Source organism: Dromaius novaehollandiae, chromosome 2 (genome assembly GCF_036370855.1).
Source record: "Dromaius novaehollandiae isolate bDroNov1 chromosome 2, bDroNov1.hap1, whole genome shotgun sequence".
NCBI lineage: Eukaryota > Metazoa > Chordata > Aves > Casuariiformes > Dromaiidae > Dromaius > Dromaius novaehollandiae.
In genome coordinates, this window is record NC_088099.1 from 53,860,979 (window position 1) to 53,879,687 (window position 18,709).

The following is an 18,709-nucleotide window of genomic DNA, read 5'->3' on the forward strand; positions in this document are numbered from 1 at the left end:
AAGAATCTAGGTTCTGTACAAGATCAAGCATGATCTAGTCCTTTCAAAGCAAATCTATGCTTCTTGTTACCCTTTGCAAGGTACCTATAAACATCTAGGTCCTCAAATCACAGATTTGTATCAGTAACTGTTGATCTTTCAAAAAGAGACACTTGCTCTAATGCAGTTTATAGCTGTATCAATCTTTTCAGTCAAGTCTGCCTTGCAAGATTATTTAAAAAAGAATCTTGCTGTCAGTCCCCAAGGTTAGTTAAATACACATAACTTTCCCTTCTTTCAGCTTGCAAGTTCTCTGCTGCTATTCTGTTGCTTACATGTATATACTTGAAAACCATTTTGAAATCCTTCCACATATTTATATTCTTCTTGCAGTATGATTCATAAAATACTACTACACAAAGTAACTCTACTAAACATACAAAATAAGTTGGAATTTACTTCCCCGAGCCTTTTTAAGAAGGAAAAAACAAGATGTATCAAAACAATTGATACTGAAGTGTATGTAGAAATGCATATCTCTTTCATTTCCAACATGAAAACACCCCCCCTTAACTAAAAATGTTAGTTTACAGTAAAACTGAATATTTAACATCCAACTCTTATGCTTGGCTCCCAATTCTATGGTTTGGAGAACACTTAAGATGTTGAAAAACTCTGCCTATTAATGGTGATGATGTTGAGATTTTTGCTATACCTAAAACCAAGTCTTGCTAACACTGCAGTTTTGTCTTGAAGTAAATTCCCTTGCTTAACTTTGCCCTCCCCCTTTTAGCAATGCTTTTCATTTCCCCGACTGCCAGTGCTGGGATAAGTACAGTGAACTTCAGCACATAGCAGTATATAGAAAAAAATACAGTACAACCTGCTCATGATAATTACTGTAAATGAAGTGTCAATGCTTTGCACAGTGCAAACTGCAGTCCCCGTTGCAATGAGGGTTTGTACATAGTAAGTTTACTTCCTGGAGAAAACATACTTCAGTAGACAGTCTGCTGAATTCTGCTGATCTGTTAGCAATCCTTTGGTAGGCACTGTTTTCTGGCTGTTGTCGCATGTGGCAATGCAGAGGCCCAGTCCAACCTAGCTAGATGACCTTCAGCACTGGCTCTGCAGTATAGAGATATGGTTGATTGAGTAAAAGTATTGTTTAATGCACCCCTCTCTTCTCTGGCTGCAGCAGAGGGGCAGAAAAGCAGAGCCAATGTAGGATGCTATATATATATATATATATATATATATATATATATATATCCACCTCTACGTTCTGAGGTTAATAAAGCCCTTTCCGGTGGTTTCTTCTTCATTCTTTGGATGTTTCCTTACAGTTCACAAGTAGGGGTCAATAAGCATGCAGCAGACAACTGCTGTCAATCAGATTCCAACCTCTCATTAGATTTAGAAGATTTATGCTTTTTCTTTTTTTTCTTCTTCTTTTCTTTTTTCTTCTTTTCTTTCTTTTTCTTTTTTTTCTTGTGTTTATCTCTACATTCTGAGGAAGTGGAGCTGCTGCTATTTTCATCATCATGCTCGCTGCTGTCATCACTGGTTTTGTCATCTTCTGAGGTAGAGTCTTCCAGGAGCTGCTTCAGTTGCTGTATCCTGAGGACATTTAAAAATGTGAATGAGAATCTTCTCTAACTCTCCCACACATAATAACTTGTTCTAGCTTTCATCTGTTCCCTGCCTAGCTTGACTAATGGAAGCTGCATGCAAATGGTTGGATTATTTTGCTGGATTACAACTCTTGTTACAATTTTCACAAACAGATGCAAGCAACCTCTTTTCAGACAAGCATATACTCTGTTCTCAAAGACTTTCCACTCCATGGGATATCAAAGAAAGACTAAGTTATTGGCCAATATGTAATTTATGTATGCAAAACCATCAGAGGCAACAGCTATCATCAGACCACCATAAGAAGTTCTATGCTTATGCAAACATGGATGCATACTGGGATTATGATACAAAATTCATTGCCCTGCTGATAGAGACAATGTCAGTGAAGTGGAGGGTAGAGTCTACTTTAGATCCGTAAGTATCTTTGAGAGGCAACACTCTTACTTTGTGCTTTCATGGATTCCTAGCAAACAGGGATAGACTACTTGCTTATTTTATTATTGTCTTTAGTATCCTCTTCATGAATTTGTTTCTTAAAAAACAACAAAAACAAAAAAGCACAACACCTTATCTGCAGCAGCAGTACCACTGTATGTGCCACCTGTAGTTTAAAAGGTTGTCCAGTATTCTTAATGGTGCAGTACAACAGATAAGAAAGCATTAGAAAACTCTGCCATTCTGTTTATTGAATAATGACTTCATATAAAAAGCATCATCAGGTGCTTGCAACTAGCTTTCTAAATCCATACCTACATGTCTACCAAAAGTACCTTAATGTACAGAATTTTAGAAAACATCTCAGTGAAGTCAATGAAAATTGGGCTGTATTTATTAGGTGCCTAAAACAGAATAAAACTCAAGCACCTGAAAGTTACAGTGTAAATGAATGCGACTCCTCTTTAAATTTTGTTTTGAAAAAAATACAGAAGCTAATAGAATTCAAGAGAAGTAGGAAATACTACTAAGAGATTCTTAAGACGGTAGAAATGCATCAGTCTCTGTTAACATAAAGAAACTCCCATTAAAAGATGTTCTGAAGTGGTGTGAGTAAGTTATGATGACATTTCACCTACAAACTTTAAATTAGTAACGTTATCAAAGTTAAAACCTTAAATTGAAAATGCACTTTACTACAGGGATACACTTACCTCATTTCTTTTACAAGGACTCACCTCATTTCTTTTTCATGACGTTTATTTTCTCTTATTATATCATACATTGGATCTTCATGTGCCTTTGGAAGTGAAAAGCAGAAATCCAGTGTTGGTAAAGAAAAGGTTTTATCACTGACTGTTGTAATTCTTAAGAAAAAAACAGAACACCACAACAACTAAAAGCAATCTAACACAGAGTCTTTTATCAAAAGATGAATTACACTCAGCAAGCTCTTAAGTAACAAGCCTACTCTCAGACTTTGGCAAACATTACGGTTAGTCTGGACTCATTTTTTTTACTTTAGAAAAAGCCTATCTAGTTATGTGATGAGGAGGGCTCTCCTTAGCTATGCTACCTCTCTCTCTCTCTACAATCACAGATTACTAACAAATCCCTATAGACATACTATAGGAATAGCTAAACAAAGAATAAATACTGGAGTTCAAAATAATAAGAGCTGTGCCTTTATAGCACATTTTAAAAACCTGGATACAAGCATGCGAGAATACAGTAGCAGGGAATATAAGGCAAATAGGTAAGGAGGTACAAGTTGTCCCAGCATGCTACCTACTACCATTCTTAACTTTTACAGTTTGCTTTGCAGCGAAAGATAGTTTTGAAAGAAGATAGCAAATAAACTTTGCAGATATTTAAGGTGAGTTCATCCCAAGCAAGAAAGCAGCAAAAAGAATGTGTGATCATTTCTGTTGGAAATTTAGTCAAAAAAAAAAAAAAAGAAGAAGAAGGGGGGAGAGGGAGATACGATGTCAAATGCTGATCAGCAGTGGAAACTGAAATTTCAGTAGTAAATGAAAAACATTGGGAATGTACCATGAAGGGCCTTGGACATAAAGCAAGAGTTTGATGCAACAGAGAAGCCTGAGGAAAAAAATGAGGGATAGAAGCAATCTGGTCAAGGGAAAGGTCTAAAAATTCTATTTGCAGTAGCTTGCTGACTGGCCAGAATAAGTCCAGACTGCATTTTCAAGGCTAGAAAGCAGGACATAGGAAACAAAACGATGAGAGTCTAAAAAATAGTTCAACAGTGCAGAACAATAGGAAAAGTTATATTTAAAGTGACAGGAACGCAGAAAGAATCTGCAAAACTAAGATGTAGCCTCATGTAGCAAGAGATCAGAATTGTAGACAATGACTGGACTACAGACCTAGACAACAGGCTTCATGATGTGGTTGTTCACAGTGAGAGTGGAAGGCTTGAAGCAACTGTAATGTGGGCAGCTCAAGCTTGACTAAACTTTTTTTTGTTATGTTGATATTTTATCATAAAAACTTTTGCTGTTACAGTTGAGTGAATATAATGGTTCAAACAGCTTCTCAAAGATTTCCAATTTAAATGTAAATATTAATTATTTTCCTCTTGAAGAGCAGATTTTTCTGCAAAGTAGTCAAACATCCAACCACATCTGTAGCTTTTTCTTTATTAGAAGATTTTCGGCATCTATATTATACTAGAGACAGAGGAAAACTCCTTAATAGAGCATCATCTAATAGGCTTCTCTTCACTTGCAAAATTACCCGTCAGTATTAAAAATACAAGCAATAATACTACAGTATTTGTACTCACTACTCTAAATTGTTCCAATTTCTGATTGCCTTTAATAAAGAATGGGCATTCTTTATCTCCTGTTCTGTGTCCATAACGTTTACACCTCCAACCTTTAAAAAAAAAAGCAGCAGTGAATTGCATCTCTGAGCCAGTTCAGAACAGAAAAAAAAGAAGTGTATTTATATTGAAAATATTTTCATTTTATTGGAACAGATACAGATACACAAGTGTTACGTTGATAAATGTAACTTTCATAAAATGTAAGGCTGTTATAGCCTTCAAGATACTGGTTGCTTTCATACCAATATGATGCCAGTCTACCTGGACCTCATCATCTTGTCTGCCAGACATCCTGCCCTCCCCCAGAGTAAAAGGATGGTCTGGTGACATCTGGAATATATTCAACCTTACACTGCATAACTTTGACTTCTTTTCCCAAAGGCATCCAAAGCCCTTTTGTTGGGGCATGTGCCAGGAATTCTCGTGCACTTTCATTGCCTGGTACATCAGGTATGCAGTCTTCTGGTTTTGTTTCATTTTCCTATGGAAAAAGATAGGAACAGTAAAAATCATTTTAGAAAAAACTTCATAAAAATTAATACTCCAAGTGTACAGGCCCTCATTTAATATGGAACCTATTTTCTCTGTACTGTTTCGTTTTCCTGTAACACATAAAGGATCCAAAATATCTGACTCTTTAAGTAACTACCTCATTTTCTTTTTCTCCTTACCCCTTGGCCAGCTTGTAACTGAGGAGTTCTGAATTATCCTCTGGGAGCACCTACTTCTCTCTGTAATTTATATAGATAACCTAGACACTTAAGGTAGATGGCTAAAGACAGGTTGTGTGAAAACCCCTTGTAGTGGTAAAAGATTTACTAAAATATATTTACTAACCTTAATTAGCCCTGGGGGAGGTTTCTCGTAGCTGAAAAGCAATAAAAATATAGTTACTCTGCTTTCTGTAACTTAGCACAGACAAATAAATTGACAAAATAGAGCATTTCAATGGTATAGCATTAAAATTCTCACCTCACATTTTCGCTTAAATTTTGCTCAATCAATAATCATTAAGAACTATAGCACAACACGGATACCTGGATGCAAATAGACTGAACCACAATGTTTCCAAACTGCCAAGTTTTTGTCATATCACAACATGCATCTTTTGTAAACATCCTTCAGATTCATATTCTTGTGTGGGGCCAACTACTTTAATCACACTGCTTTACAGCAATGTGTCATGCATCTGATTCAGCTTCGGTTACCATAAATTCACAGTTCTCTCATCTTTTTCTGTAGCTATAGCACACCCCCACCCAAGATCTCACTAATCCAAATTTCTTTACTTCAGCACTGCTGAATCACAGATATACTCAGCTGAAAACATCAAATCAGGCTGTTCCTTAAATCTAGCTTTGCCAGCCAAAGTTAGTATAAAATAATAAATCTCTTCCTCGCTCTGTATTTGACACCTAAAGATAGAACCTTGCTGACAAATGTACCATCTTTTCTGCAGCATTTTTCTGGAGCTGACAGTAAAGATACAATTTGCTAAAATCTAAATAGTAAGCAGGTGCTATGTAGTTTATAGCATTTCACAACAAACTTGACTTCCTCTAGGAAAAGATAAAGTTACATTCTAGTGAACTTCCTGATCTTTCTATTCCATTCAACCCCTTTCAATAAAATGGCATATACCCTTTACTGTACAGCACTGTGGACTACTAATGGAGTCATTTGGCATATCTCAAACCTTTTTATCTCTCTTTTTTTTTTTAACCATACTAGTGGAAACCTGCTGAACAACATCTGCTTCTCTGCTGCAACTCCCAGACATCTAAGAATCACTTGCAAGAAAAGACTCCCTTTTCCCAACAAATCATAAAGTGAGGAAGTTTTGCAGATGACACTTTGAAACAGAGACAAGAATAACAGTGTAACACCTTAAAACTTTCATGTTGACAGGTAGAGACAAGGGAGATACTGGCCACCTCCCAGGCGATGCCAAGAGCGACACAGCAGGTAAGCAAATGAAACACACCTACTCACAGATAAAAACGGTCCGCGTTTTGGAGAGCTACGACAAACGCCCCCCCTGAAGAGCTATGCATGGGCCCATTTCGAGGCCTCGTGGCCTGAGCGAACCTGGGGAGCAGCCGATGACGGTCACGTCCCCCCCAAGCGGTCCAGAACAGGCCAAACATGTAATAAATATGTGGTGTGGTGTGGTGAAGGCCCTGTGCATGACTCAGGGAACTTAAAATACTGCGGGTATTACTGCTCAAAAAGGCAATATTTTTAATGACTCAGCTTCTGCATTTGGCACTCCTGAGGCAAGGAGCTTTTCAGGGTGAAACCAAGGAAATGCTGGATTTGCGCAGAACGCAGGTAAATCACGGTGGAATGGGAAAAACCGTGTCAGTATAAAGCGGCAGCCCCGAGACGAGGGAGGCAGGGGAGCCGGCATGCACCCGGGTGTGAGGCCTGCATCGGCCGCGCAGACCCCACGCGCCAGCCCCGCGGCCCCCCGCGACGGCGGAGCGCACGCACAGACGTCCCTACAGGGGAAAAATAAAATAAAACAAAACAAAACAAAACAAAACATCCCCGCGGTGAAAACCGCCTCCCCCCGCGGTGACTGGAGCTGGCTGGGCGCCCCCCCGGTGGCTCCGGCGCGGCGCAGGGGCCGGCCGACCCCCGAGGATCGGGGAGGGGGGCGGCGGGCCCCGGGCAGCCTCCCTTCCCCGCCTTACAACGACTCCAGGTGCTGGAGCTTCTGGAGCTGCTGCGCCTCCCGCTTCTTCCTTTTCCTCTCATGCCGGTCCTGCGTCCTGCCGCCGCTCGCCGGCGGCTCGTGATGGCTCTTGTGCCGCTTCTGGCTGCTCCTCGCCGCTTCTCCTTCTTCCTCCTCCTCCTCCTCCTCCTCCCCCCCCTCCTCCTCTTCCTCCTCCTCTTCTTCTTCCTCCCCCCTTCCCGCCTTGTGGGACATGGGCACAGCGCGCCGGGCCGCGGCGGCAGCAGGCGAAGCCGCGGCGGCGCCGCCTCGCTCCCCGCCTCCCGCTCCCCAGCTGAGGATTTCGGTTTCACTTCCCATCGCCGCCCAAGGGGGGACTTCCTCCGGGCGGCCGGGCACCGCGGGGACGGGCAGCGCCCCCTCCGCCGCCGCCCGCCGCGCCGCGCCGCCTTCCCCCTGCCCTTCCCGCCGCCGCGGCTTCCCCAGCTGGCTGCCCGCGGCTCATCCCCCGCTCCCCCCCCCCCCCCACACTGGTGGTTTGAAAATAACGGCGAAACACGGCGTAGGGGCCCCCCAGCGCCCTGGTGGTTTACAAAGCGGGGCTGCGAGGGAGGGGTGAGGCACCCGCGGCAACATGGCGGCCGGGGTGGGGGGGGGATGGAATGGCGGTGGGTGAGTTAAAGGCCTCAGGCTGGGCCTGGCAGGGAGGGAGGCAGTCATGTCCCCCCGGTGTGCTGAGGGGGAGCAGCCTGTGGGGCAAGCGGCCTGTGGGGCGAGCGGCTGGCAGGTCTCAGGTGGGTGAAAGTGGGGATGGGGTCCAGCTAAATGGCGGCCCCCTCATGGCCCGCCTCATCATGGAGGCACCAAGTGACACTTGCCAGAGGCCAAAATACATGTACATTGGGGGCAGGGGGATTAAATGCAGGGCCATCTCTGCTAATGTAACATCCAAAAGACAATTTTTTTTTTTCTTTCTTTTTTCAGGGGCATGCCGGTGCCCAGGAAAGCACGTATTGGCTATGGGGCAGGCCCAGGGAGACCTGCCTCTGCACTATTACAAAGCTCCTGCTGCGTTTCTGGGGCCCAAACTGCTGTGTTACCTGACAAACAACAGGGAAGGCCCTTGTCTGCTGCGTGTGAGTGCCTGCACCACTAGAAAGCTGAATCTGGCGCCAGGTTTTTGCAATTTTCTGTCCCAGCCATGATCTTTTTGTTACACGTTGAGGAATGAGAACAGGCGACAGTTAGGAAGGCAAGTATAGGTCACTACTTTAGCTTCATGGTGAAGTTCAAGAGTACTTGAGATTTCTGGGATTGCTTAAGTCCTGAGTGATATGCACAAACTAAATCTTAGCAGAAAGAGAGGTCAAGTAATTGAATGTGATTGTAATTATTATCATGTCAGTATTTCAAAAATGCATGTCAAATGCACAGGATTAAGGTTAATTGTTAGTACAGCACTGTATGCTTATCAGTGCTGCATATATGCATATATCAGTTTTTCACTGCACTTAATTCAGATAGTGTTTTCTGAAGTTTTCTGCATATGACCCCAGTTACCCTTTGAGGAATCACTGGGAGCTGCTGATGTACTGCTTATCTTTTTCAAGAGGATTAACACTCTTAGCATTTATTTAACAATATAATATAATTTCAAAAGCATTATTTATTTCAATATTGTTTTAGGCACTACTGTGTAAAACCTTACTGCTTTGGGATACTGCCTTGCCATTGGAACTTCAGATCCTGGAAAATTATTTTTGTTTGTTTAACTGTCATAGCATTTTGCAAAGATTGAGCCTTTGTTTTAAGGCTTAAACAAAATAATCTAGCTTTTGTGTGTCCTGCCACTGATGTCTAATATTTATGATGATTTTTATTTCATGCTCCGGTTTTTTTAGGTTTACTGGCAATGGAAAGACTGCAGCAACCATTCTACCACAAAACAGCACTCAAAAACAAAACAATGTAATCTTGCAGATACATTTCTCAACCCCCGCCAATTTCTGCTCTCCATAAACTAATTCCAGCATTTCCATCTGGCTGAGATGCCATGAGATGCCAGGTAAGATGTGAGAAAACCTTTGTCATTCATTCAGTGGGACTGTAGTTTGTGTGTTTCGCTTAGTTGTGGGCCTTTTGTGAGTTTTATTAACAACCTTTCCTGGGACCTAATCTGAGAATAGAGACTGAGTGGTTGCCATCTCTTAAAATCCCAGATCATAACAGGCTGCAGGTGCAAAACCCATGGAAATCATCTTGCTAAAGGTTCAGAGGCAAAATCAATTTATCTGCTAATCTGAGTTAAATATCTGTTTGTCTGTGCTTAGTATGAGGCAAGTGTAAAGTAATGTGATTTAAGATAATCCACTATAGAGTAGGTTAAGCAGATGACTTGATGTTTGCTGCAGGCTAAGAGTTTTGCTACTGTGACATAGCTAATACGTGGTAACATGTCAAATCGTAATCAGTCCATTGCTCGATCATATATATTAAGGCAGCAGGTGAGGCCGGAAAAGTATTTTGAGGTGCCACAGTTGAAGTTACACAAATCACAGTACAGTTGAGGTTGGAAGGGAGCTCAGGAGATATCTGGTCCAATCCCCCTGCTCAAGCAGAGTGAGGTAGGGCAGGCTGCACAGGACTGTGTCCAGTCAGGTTTTAAATTTCTCCAAGGATGGAGAATCACCATTTAGTGAAAATAATCTGTCTTTGATCTTTCTTCATTGTTGAACTTAAAACTTGAGACACATGAAATCACTGGATAACTTAGACTTTTCATGAGCTGCACTGTGAGATAAAGTGAGCCCAAACCTCACAGCATTTACATAGCTCGCTGTACTGCAACTGCTGTGTGCACAAGGAGCATCTACTGAATTTTGCTTAGCCCCGAGCTTATGATATCAGTTGGGGATGTGTTGCTGTGCACTCGGCCTAAGCAGTGCCCAGACTTTGGAGGATATGTACTTAGAACCTCTGCATCAAAAAGCTCTGATCCCCTTTTTAGCATAGGCCTGATGGCTACACTGAGGATGCTGGATGAATCTGGTCTTGAGAATAAGCCCTGGCTTGTGGTTAACTGGTAGTGCAGACATGCACTTAGGGTGCTTTGGGGACGTAAAATACACGCTGACAGCAAAATCCTCTATAAGATGATGTTAGACTAAGAAGGGCAATCCAGAATGAACCTACGTGGATAAGAGTTATCATGTTATTGAGAATACAGCTGCAATGTTAATTTAGTACTTTTATTGCTGATCTCGTGCAGGTTCATTAGGTTAAATTCAGGAAAGCTGGCTGATCCATATTGCAGAATGCTAAAGCAGGTCCTTGAATCAGCTACATTTTCAGTGCCTTAAAGCCAGGTGAGTGACATTTTTACTTGACAAAGACATCTAACAAAATTTAAAAGAAAACTGTATAGTTAGCAAGAGAAAGAAGTGTACATCAGTGGCGTTATCAAGAAAAGGACCTATAGAAGCTCCAAGTGGTGAAACCTTCAGAGTATAATAACCATTGCAGGTATTCCTGATTATTGTGCTCAGTATTATAGTGACAAAGGTATACTTTTCCTGTAGATGAAAGCAAACTGGATATTACTAATTATGATATGAATGAATAAATAATGTATTTAATATCTCTTATATGAGGCTCACAAAGTTATTTAAAGGTACAACAAGAAATATACTTATTTTATTGATGAATAATCAGAGGCACAGAAAAACAAGGTTTTAGAGCCAGAAGTAAATCCATTAATTAATCACTATCAATTATATTAATAATTAATATTAATAATTTTTAATAAATTAATAAATATAATCATTAATAATTATTAATAATAATTGATTAAAATTACTAAGATTCATTAAAGTAATTAAATAAATTCTCTCATGGCTAACTACTGGCACTTAGTGGTATTTTCCTTAAGTGTTTACAAGCTTTAAAAATTGTTTAGAAACAGGATTAAATCTGAAATGATGACTCAGTTTCAGCTAGTCACTCATATACATCCCTGTAATCAGCTTTAGCTTTATAGTTTAGGAGCAGATCCTAATATCAGTATTGATGAGACAGTATGACTCATTTTCTTCTCTTGCTGGCCCCATGGTGGTAGACTCTGCTCACACCACTGGGCCCCACTCTGTACATACACCACTGGGCTGATTACCAAGAGGTCACAAATCAGTTTTGTTTGGTAGTTCCATGTTTTTGGGCTCTTCCTTTATTTCCATAGATTTTGTGTTTGATCCTTTTTAGTGTGTTGTAGCACAAGACTGCTGATTTATCTGTAGGCAGATACGATATCGGGCCGTGAAGCTGCATTCTTTGCCTCTGGATGACTCTTCACCCCCATACCTTAATGTCACACACACAAGATAAAATTAGATAGGTACGTAATTCTTCTCAGCAGTGATGCTTTAGACTTATTCTTTCTTAAGTTTGATACAGATAATTTTCTAGTTGCTTTCCTCATATATCTTATAAACAAATTTTATCATGAGGAAGCACCCAGCTCCAAAGTACCTAGGATGGAGGACAGTCTTTTTTTTCATGTTTAATAGAAGGAGATTATTTAAAGCTTTACTTGAGATATCTCCATAGTTTCTTTTCCCTCGTTTTCTGAGAAAAGCCCTGGGTTCCTGTGATTGTTGCACACTTACCCAAGGAGCTGATTACTTTAGTATCAGTCATTAGGAAAGATCCATACAGAATGAATTGTGAACAAGGAGGGAGTAGAAAAAGTGTAATGGTTATTTTCAGTGCTGGTTATTTTCAGTGCTGGTTATTCCAGAGCAAAGATTCTCAGGATCTGTAAATTGCTTGAATGTTATCTTTACAGAGTTTATATTAGCTGAGGAGTTGGTTGCTCCTATTTAGCAGGTGATCTATTTGAAGGCTGTTTTTCTTTATTTGAATATAGAATTTCAGACATTTCAGGACCTCATTTTTCATGATCTCTGACCACCATGGTGCTCCAATTCCAGCTTCACCAAAACATCCGTGTGCAAACATTGCAATTGCTGTTGCAATGCAAAGTATCTGAAAGACCTCTATTTTCATAATATCTACTACAACTTTATTTTTGTTACAAACAGTTGAATGTTTCAACTACAAGCAATAATATTTGGGCCAAATTAATTTACATCTATGTCATCCCGTAGGCATCAGTATGCTTATGAGAATGTAACTCTGATGGAATGTCACCCAGTCTGTTTTTCTCCATTTTTGGCTGGCTAGAGTGTTGGACCAGGATCTGTTTCTGATTATGTGTCAGATATTACGCACAGGAGAGGAATCCAGAACCCATGTTAGACTCCATGAGAAGTTAAGCACCTCATAATGGGATCCAGAACAAGCAGCAGGCTGAGCAGAGGACAGCCTAAGTCCGGCATGGTCAGCCTGCAGCTGCTTAAAACTAGCTTATAGGAAACAGTCAGAATAGGTGTGAATTTAGTATCTTGACCATTTCTAAGCTCAAGGAAATCTCCCTCAAGACAGCAGTGACGCTTCTATCCACTTGGGAAACTTAGCCTTGAAGAGAGGTGCTTACATCCTTTTTTGTGGAAAAGTGAAAAGAGCATTAAGTGGTAGTTCTGCCACTTTTCTTTTATATAATAGCTTAACAAATAGAAAGTGAGAGACTTGGGTTCAGTTTCTTCCTCAGTCTAAAGGCATTCAGTGACCCTGGCTCCCATCCCACTAGGAAAAAATACTCTTAACAACAAGGCTAATGGCCACTTTTATGGGGGCCACTCTCCATTCATATTCCACTCTTGTGGAAGCAGTGCAGAAAAGCATTTGAGATTCATGGTGGCACAGAGATGAGTGTGTCCGAACCTGGCTGTGCGTATACTCAGCTGGGTGCCCTCCCCAGCACTGGGAACTGTTCTTACTTCTTATTGTAAAATACAAAAACAATTTTATGAGCAGAGCCCAGAGTGCAGTTCTGCCTGATAAGCACTATTACCACTAAGTGACAATGTCATGCTGCTACTTCCTCGACAGAGTAATCTCACATTTACAGTGGCACTACTCAGCAGTGAAAAGTGTTCCTTTGCAGCCGAACCTTTACTGTGGTGTTTACTACCACAGGCCATTACATAAAGGGAGTGAAGGAGCACCTATTTAAAAGATGATGATGGCCACAGCTGCATTTTGTATAGTCAACCTGTCAGTGTTCAAGGCTCTGTAAATGTCTACAGGGACAAGCCTTCTAGGAAACTTGAGCCAAAGAACACAAAGTTTTGGATCCCTACCAAGCACAGGTACGGACTAGGCACTGAATTTTTCATTTTTGTCAAGACTGGGTTTTTACAGGTATGCAAGAGCATGCATCTGTAGAAAAGCTTTACAGTTGAGCGGAGAATTGTCTTTGGAAATTACGATTAGACAGCAGTTGAGCAGTTACTTGCATTGCAATTTTAGATTAAAGTCCCTTCATGTGGTTACCTCCCATTTTTGGCATCAAACTCCCTTTATTGAATCTATCCCAAAGACTGATAAGCTAGCACTTACAAGGGAAATGACTGGCTCCCTTTTTGTAAATTTTGTCCTCTAAGCCTCTGATAGTTGATTATATGGATGGATTCCCTCCATCCTTCTGTGGAGATACTGCCATATTGATTATTTGGAGCTTGTAGTGGTACTGTCAAGTGGCCCATTCTGTGAGAAGTGTAATGCTTACCGTCTCTCTGAGCCCTACAAAGACTCTCAGAATCACAGAACAGTTGAGATTGGAAGGGAGATCATCTGGTCCAACTTGCCCTGCTCAAAGAAGGTCACCTACAGCAGGTTGGCCAGGACTATGTCCAGTTGGGTTTTGAATACCTCCAAGGATGGAGACTTACCACTTAGTGAAAATGATACATCTTTGATCTTTTTTCATTGTTTAAAGTAACTTAAAACTTGAGAGACACAATATCACTAAGTAACATACATTTTTCATGAGTTTTTGTCCTTTGCTTTCTGATTTTTATAAATAAATACAAATAACTGTACTTAGTCCAAGCCATTTTGCATTAAGTATCATTGACTTTTTTTGAAGAACAGGGCTTTATTTGACAGTATATTTGTGTGGTACAATATTGATACAGAATTGCATTCTCCTGTTGTATACTGACAGAGAGTATCTCCTATTAATAGAAGGCCCAATATAAGTCATTACTGAGACAAGACTTCATTTAGTTTCCAAGGGAGTTTGCCTCAGTGAGGACTGAGCACATTTGGAAACCGTCTGTGTAGTAGGAGCACACGAATGCTAATGACACATTATATAACAGTAGAAGGGAGGGGAAATTTTGGCTGAGAAATCTTGGACAGTCTCCCAGCTTCTTATAAAATGTACCATCGTTTGTGGGAATGCTTGTGCCCAGGCTCAGTGGGCAGGACTTTGGTTTCATAAGAAACAGCCAGATGCAATGGAATCTATAATTCTCTATTTATCTATTCTGCCAGATGAAGGGTTGAGTGAGGCTTGCTGCAATTTGAACCCCTTATTAGAGGGTATATAATTATTCCAGAATGGATGCTCCTCTTGTGTTAAATTTATATATACTGCATATATACTGCTGCTTAACCCTTAAAGGGTGTAGTCTTACTGTCATCAAAGTTAGCAGGAGTTTTGCTGCTGACTTTAGTAGGGATTGAAGCCAGACTCTTCTCCTGGTAGCCAGTTTTTCTCACAGCTGCAGGAAATTCCTCCTTCTGAACTTTGGCAATATTCTTAAATCACTGATCAATTCATAAGAACTTTTGCCTTGCAAAAGCAGATTCCTTCCCTCAACTTTACCTCCTGAAATTCCATAATATAGTGACTGATAAAACAGTTTAAATGATGCTCAGTGTATCAAGTAAAATAGGCAAATTCAGCTTCATTGCCAGCATCTGCCCTTGGTATGTCCCCTATGAATTGCCAGCATTCCAGTGGAACATTGGTTGACTTGCCTAAAAGGGCCCCAGCATTTTTGAATGGATCACAGAAATTACAGAAATAAAGTGATGAAAAATACAGTCTAAAAGGTTTAAGGCAAAGATTCTTGGTTCTGCTAGCCACCTATATTAAACAGGAAGATGACTTTCTCTTACTAAAACAGCTGATCAGTTAGTTCCATGCACGACAGCTGTACCCATTTAACCATAGTTGTTTCAAGACCTATCCAAAGTTCGCAGCTCTTTAAGTTTAACATATTTGCCATATGTCAGGTTACCAACAGCTCCTCTCTAGATAACTGAAAAGAAATAAATGGAAATTCACAGTTCTAGACCACCTTCTTTTCCTGCCCCTGCCAAGAAGATAATGCAGAAGGACCAGAATAGAAATGGTACAGTAATGAAGCACATGTTAAGCAAATGTCTCATTGACCCAAGAGCATCTCTGACAGAAATGAGAAAGGATATCAGGGTGTTGGAATTCACGCCAGACATGCAAAAGGAACATTTTGCAATGACAGGCTAAGAGCTTCTATATTTTTATCCCATTATACTAGTTTTGCTGTGAATGATATCCAAGAACATTCCCTCATAGATACTTTTACTTGAAGGTTGCTGTCATCTACAATGATCTAGTTGGTATTTCTCTAACATGCATTTTCCCAGGCCATTCTGCATTTAGACAGATTTGTGCCTGGCCTATGCTTCTGTATGTCACTTGTGGCATATGTAAAAAGTTCAGTTTAGCATCCTTCAGCAGAGCTTTCTCCTGTTAGCCTTCTGAAGTGTTCTTTGGTCAGGCCTGAATAGACTAAGACATAAGAGCTGTTCTACCCTGTCGTAAAGTAATTTTAATAATGTATCAGTGATATTGCCAGAACTACTAGATATTGGCTGCAGGTGGTTAGGCTGTGTTAATAAAACTAAGTTATTTGGAGACCACAGCTTGAAGGCTGTGGAAATTTTGGGCCTCCCGAAATACAAGCACAAGGCAAGTGGAAACCTGGAAAATTCAAGCACAAGAGAGTTATAGAGGCCTCAGGGATATAGATGCAAACCACACATGATCAAATACAAGTTATTAAAGGAACGAAGCCTTGGGAGTTGGATAAATCCATTTTTGGGGATAACAGAACAAAGAACAAGTCTGCAACGTATTTAAAACATATCACATGTAGTAAAGTGAGATATAACACAGAGTTGTGAACCAGTGAAGAAATAGCAAGTGAGCAGACTGTTAGCAAATGCATAAAAATGACCCCAAGCAGACCTAAAGTGAGAAAAAAGAAATGCCCAACATCAACATTGTTCTCCTGGCAAAGAGGAAGAGGAAACCATGAATATTAACATTGTAATCATGACAAAGAACTTGGGATGCTGACGACTCACTGTAGCCAACCCTCACTTTTTCTAAAAAAGACTGGTGTCACTGACTTTTGGACCAGAGGGATGGTGGAAGGGTGAACATGATACCGGAGAAAGGGGTAGATACCAGGAAGTTTATATATAGTAGTTTTAATTATATCGTTATTGCATCAGCTGCAATAATCAGCTAAGTTGGACTGTAAGTTAGCATCGTTGTAACTGGCCAGATAGTAACTTTTTGATTTACTAAGACTTTAATTCTTGGCTTCGTGTGTATGATGTGTTTCTTTCGCCCACATACATTGCACAGGATGTTTAGTCTGGACCCCAACCTTGAGGACAGGCTGTTAAAATTTAAATGCAACAGCTGGTGCAGAATGTGGGCAACAAATGCTGTGACTTGTGGTGCAACAGCCCAGCAGTACAGAAATAGCATCAGAAAGTACTCAGCACTCAGTATAATCTTACTAGTTGTGTGCAAACACCTAAATCTGGGTATGTGAGCTGGAAGCACTTAATTTTGTAAGACTGGGCCTAAAACTATTCTTCAGTACTGTCGCGGCCCGAAAGGAGTCGTTCAGGACGACCTCCCTCCCCTTGGGGCCAAACGACCAAGTTCGTGATGCCCTTGGACTGAATTAAGGTGAAACGACACCAGCCAACCGGTTTTAAGATTTATTAACACAAAGATAAGGCATGTGGTCAAATAGGATAATTCAATGGCGAATACTGCAACTAGCTAGACAAAAACAGATCTTACCAACATTCAACAAAAGAGAGGGAGAAAGAGAGAGAGAGAGAGAGAGAAAGATATCACCACCCGTGGATCCAGCGGCGTCCTGTTGGTCCTCTTCCTTTGGGAGTCTCGGCAGTGGGGGGGGCTCCCGTCTGGTGGTAGGTGGGTCCTCTTCACCCTGGGTGTAAGTTTTGGTGGTGCGCGTGCAGTAATTACAACTCGAGTTGGGTCCGACCCTAGGTTAGCTCGGAATGACACGCGTGCAGTGGTTACAGCTCGAGTTGGGTACCTCCAAAGAGGGACCCTGAACAAAGAGATCCCTGGGCAATTATAGCTTTTTCAAATTAAGTTTCCCACCCCCCCACGTGGTAGTTCAGACCAATAGTAATTTTTGAGTCTGGGGTCTCCTGCTCCTTATTGGATCTCATCGTTGTTCCTAGGCAGGCTGTTTCTTTTCTCCCTTATCTTTTCTGTTGCAGTTTCTGCAGACAGGTGTGTCTTCCTTCCTTGGGTCCCACCATCATCCCTCAAGGTCTTGACAAAGAGGTGGTAACTCCAGCAATTAGCACTGTTTCAGCAGTGCACAGGAATGCAAATTGCTGGTAACTCCCTTATCGTTCCCGCCTGCACCAGCTCTGGGGCCCTTTCTCACCAAACTAGGGAGTGCGGCCTAAGGCTTCAGCAAATTTAGCCACTCATGCCAAGCAAGTTTTATAGAAGTTGTGCTAAAAACAGATCCCAAAGTCTCTGCCCGACTGTGGTCTCGTTCAGTGCAGGCTCGGTGTGTTCTGGGTGGTCGCAGGGAGACCATCTTGGGGGTCGCAGCAGCCCAGTCCTGTTTCCACCAGGGACAGATGGCTTGTTCGGGGTTATGGCCTGCCTGCACCCCATGCACCAAGAAATGTTTAAGGCAAAAAATTCATTCATCTGTCCGCCACAAGTACCTAGATTATATGCCTGAAAGAGGTTATTCAAATATCAGCCTACAGTTGCTCCTGAGATAATACCTCTTTGTTTAAAAACAAGATGTTCAGAAATGCAGTTAATATCCTATGAATCTGTTTCCTAAATAAGTGTTCAAATTTCTAGTAGAAGTGAACTGTTAGGGTTGATATCTAAACATACAATTTTTCTCTCTCAAGATCCACAATGTAAACAAAAATTCATGCAAGAGTTGTTAAATGACTACTAAACAGTAGAGATGACTACACTGATCTTTGTGCACTGGAAACCTGGTAAGCACATGCTTTCATTGTGTACAAATACTGTAAGAATGAGTTAGCATTATTCTGTAATAGCTGTGCACTGTGGGCCAGTTCCCAAGGGATCCATGTATGAATATTCATGACAGAGGGGAAAAATAACAAGGTCTTATATTTCCAGTTTTCTTAAGTAGTGGCCACTCATACTTACAGTGCTTGTATGCAGGGAAGTGACCAGACTTCTCTCTCTCTGATCACCTCTGAAAATGGACCTTTTGTCCAAGACATGCAAAGTGAGTTTGTGGTGTGCTCATTTCAAAATGCAGGTTAGTTTTACCTCTGGTGGAACAGATACCCTCACATTGCAGGGAAGTTTGCATAGCTCAAGTTGTGCCGAGTTT

At 41.1% G+C, this 18,709-nt stretch overlaps 1 protein-coding gene and 1 long non-coding RNA gene across 2 annotated transcripts; one reads left to right on the plus strand and one right to left on the minus strand.

Moving 5' to 3' along the window:
- Positions 1–334: 334 nt before the first annotated feature.
- RP9 (RP9 pre-mRNA splicing factor) lies at positions 335–7,436 on the minus strand. Its single transcript, XM_026100767.2, has 6 exons — positions 7,096–7,436; positions 5,237–5,267; positions 4,751–4,880; positions 4,358–4,449; positions 2,790–2,851; positions 335–1,599 (listed from the first exon to the last, which is right to left on the minus strand). The coding sequence occupies exons 1-6, from the start codon at positions 7,434–7,436 to the stop codon at positions 1,368–1,370; spliced, it is 888 nt and encodes a 295-aa protein (XP_025956552.1). The 3' UTR covers positions 335–1,367.
- A 109-nt stretch (positions 7,437–7,545) lies between these two features.
- On the plus strand, positions 7,546–18,479 carry LOC135327498 (uncharacterized). Its single transcript, XR_010387694.1, has 5 exons — positions 7,546–7,691; positions 8,061–8,328; positions 8,978–9,141; positions 10,345–10,441; positions 18,249–18,479. It is a non-coding gene; the product is annotated as an uncharacterized LOC135327498 (long non-coding RNA).
- Positions 18,480–18,709: the final 230 nt, after the last annotated feature.

What these genes read in the sequence shown, in the direction of transcription:
- RP9 (XM_026100767.2), bottom strand. Translation starts at nt 7,436, where the DNA reads ATGGGAAGTGAAACCGAAATCCTCAGCTGGGGAGCGGGAGGCGGGGAG. An exon ending in CTCCCCCAGGGCTAATTAAG is followed by an intron (nt 4,881 to 5,236) that starts GTTAGTAAATAT and finishes CTTTTTCCATAG; the next exon opens with GAAAATGAAACAAAACCAGA. An exon ending in CGTCATGAAAAAGAAATGAG is followed by an intron (nt 1,600 to 2,789) that starts GTGAGTCCTTGT and finishes AAATGTCCTCAG; the next exon opens with GATACAGCAACTGAAGCAGC.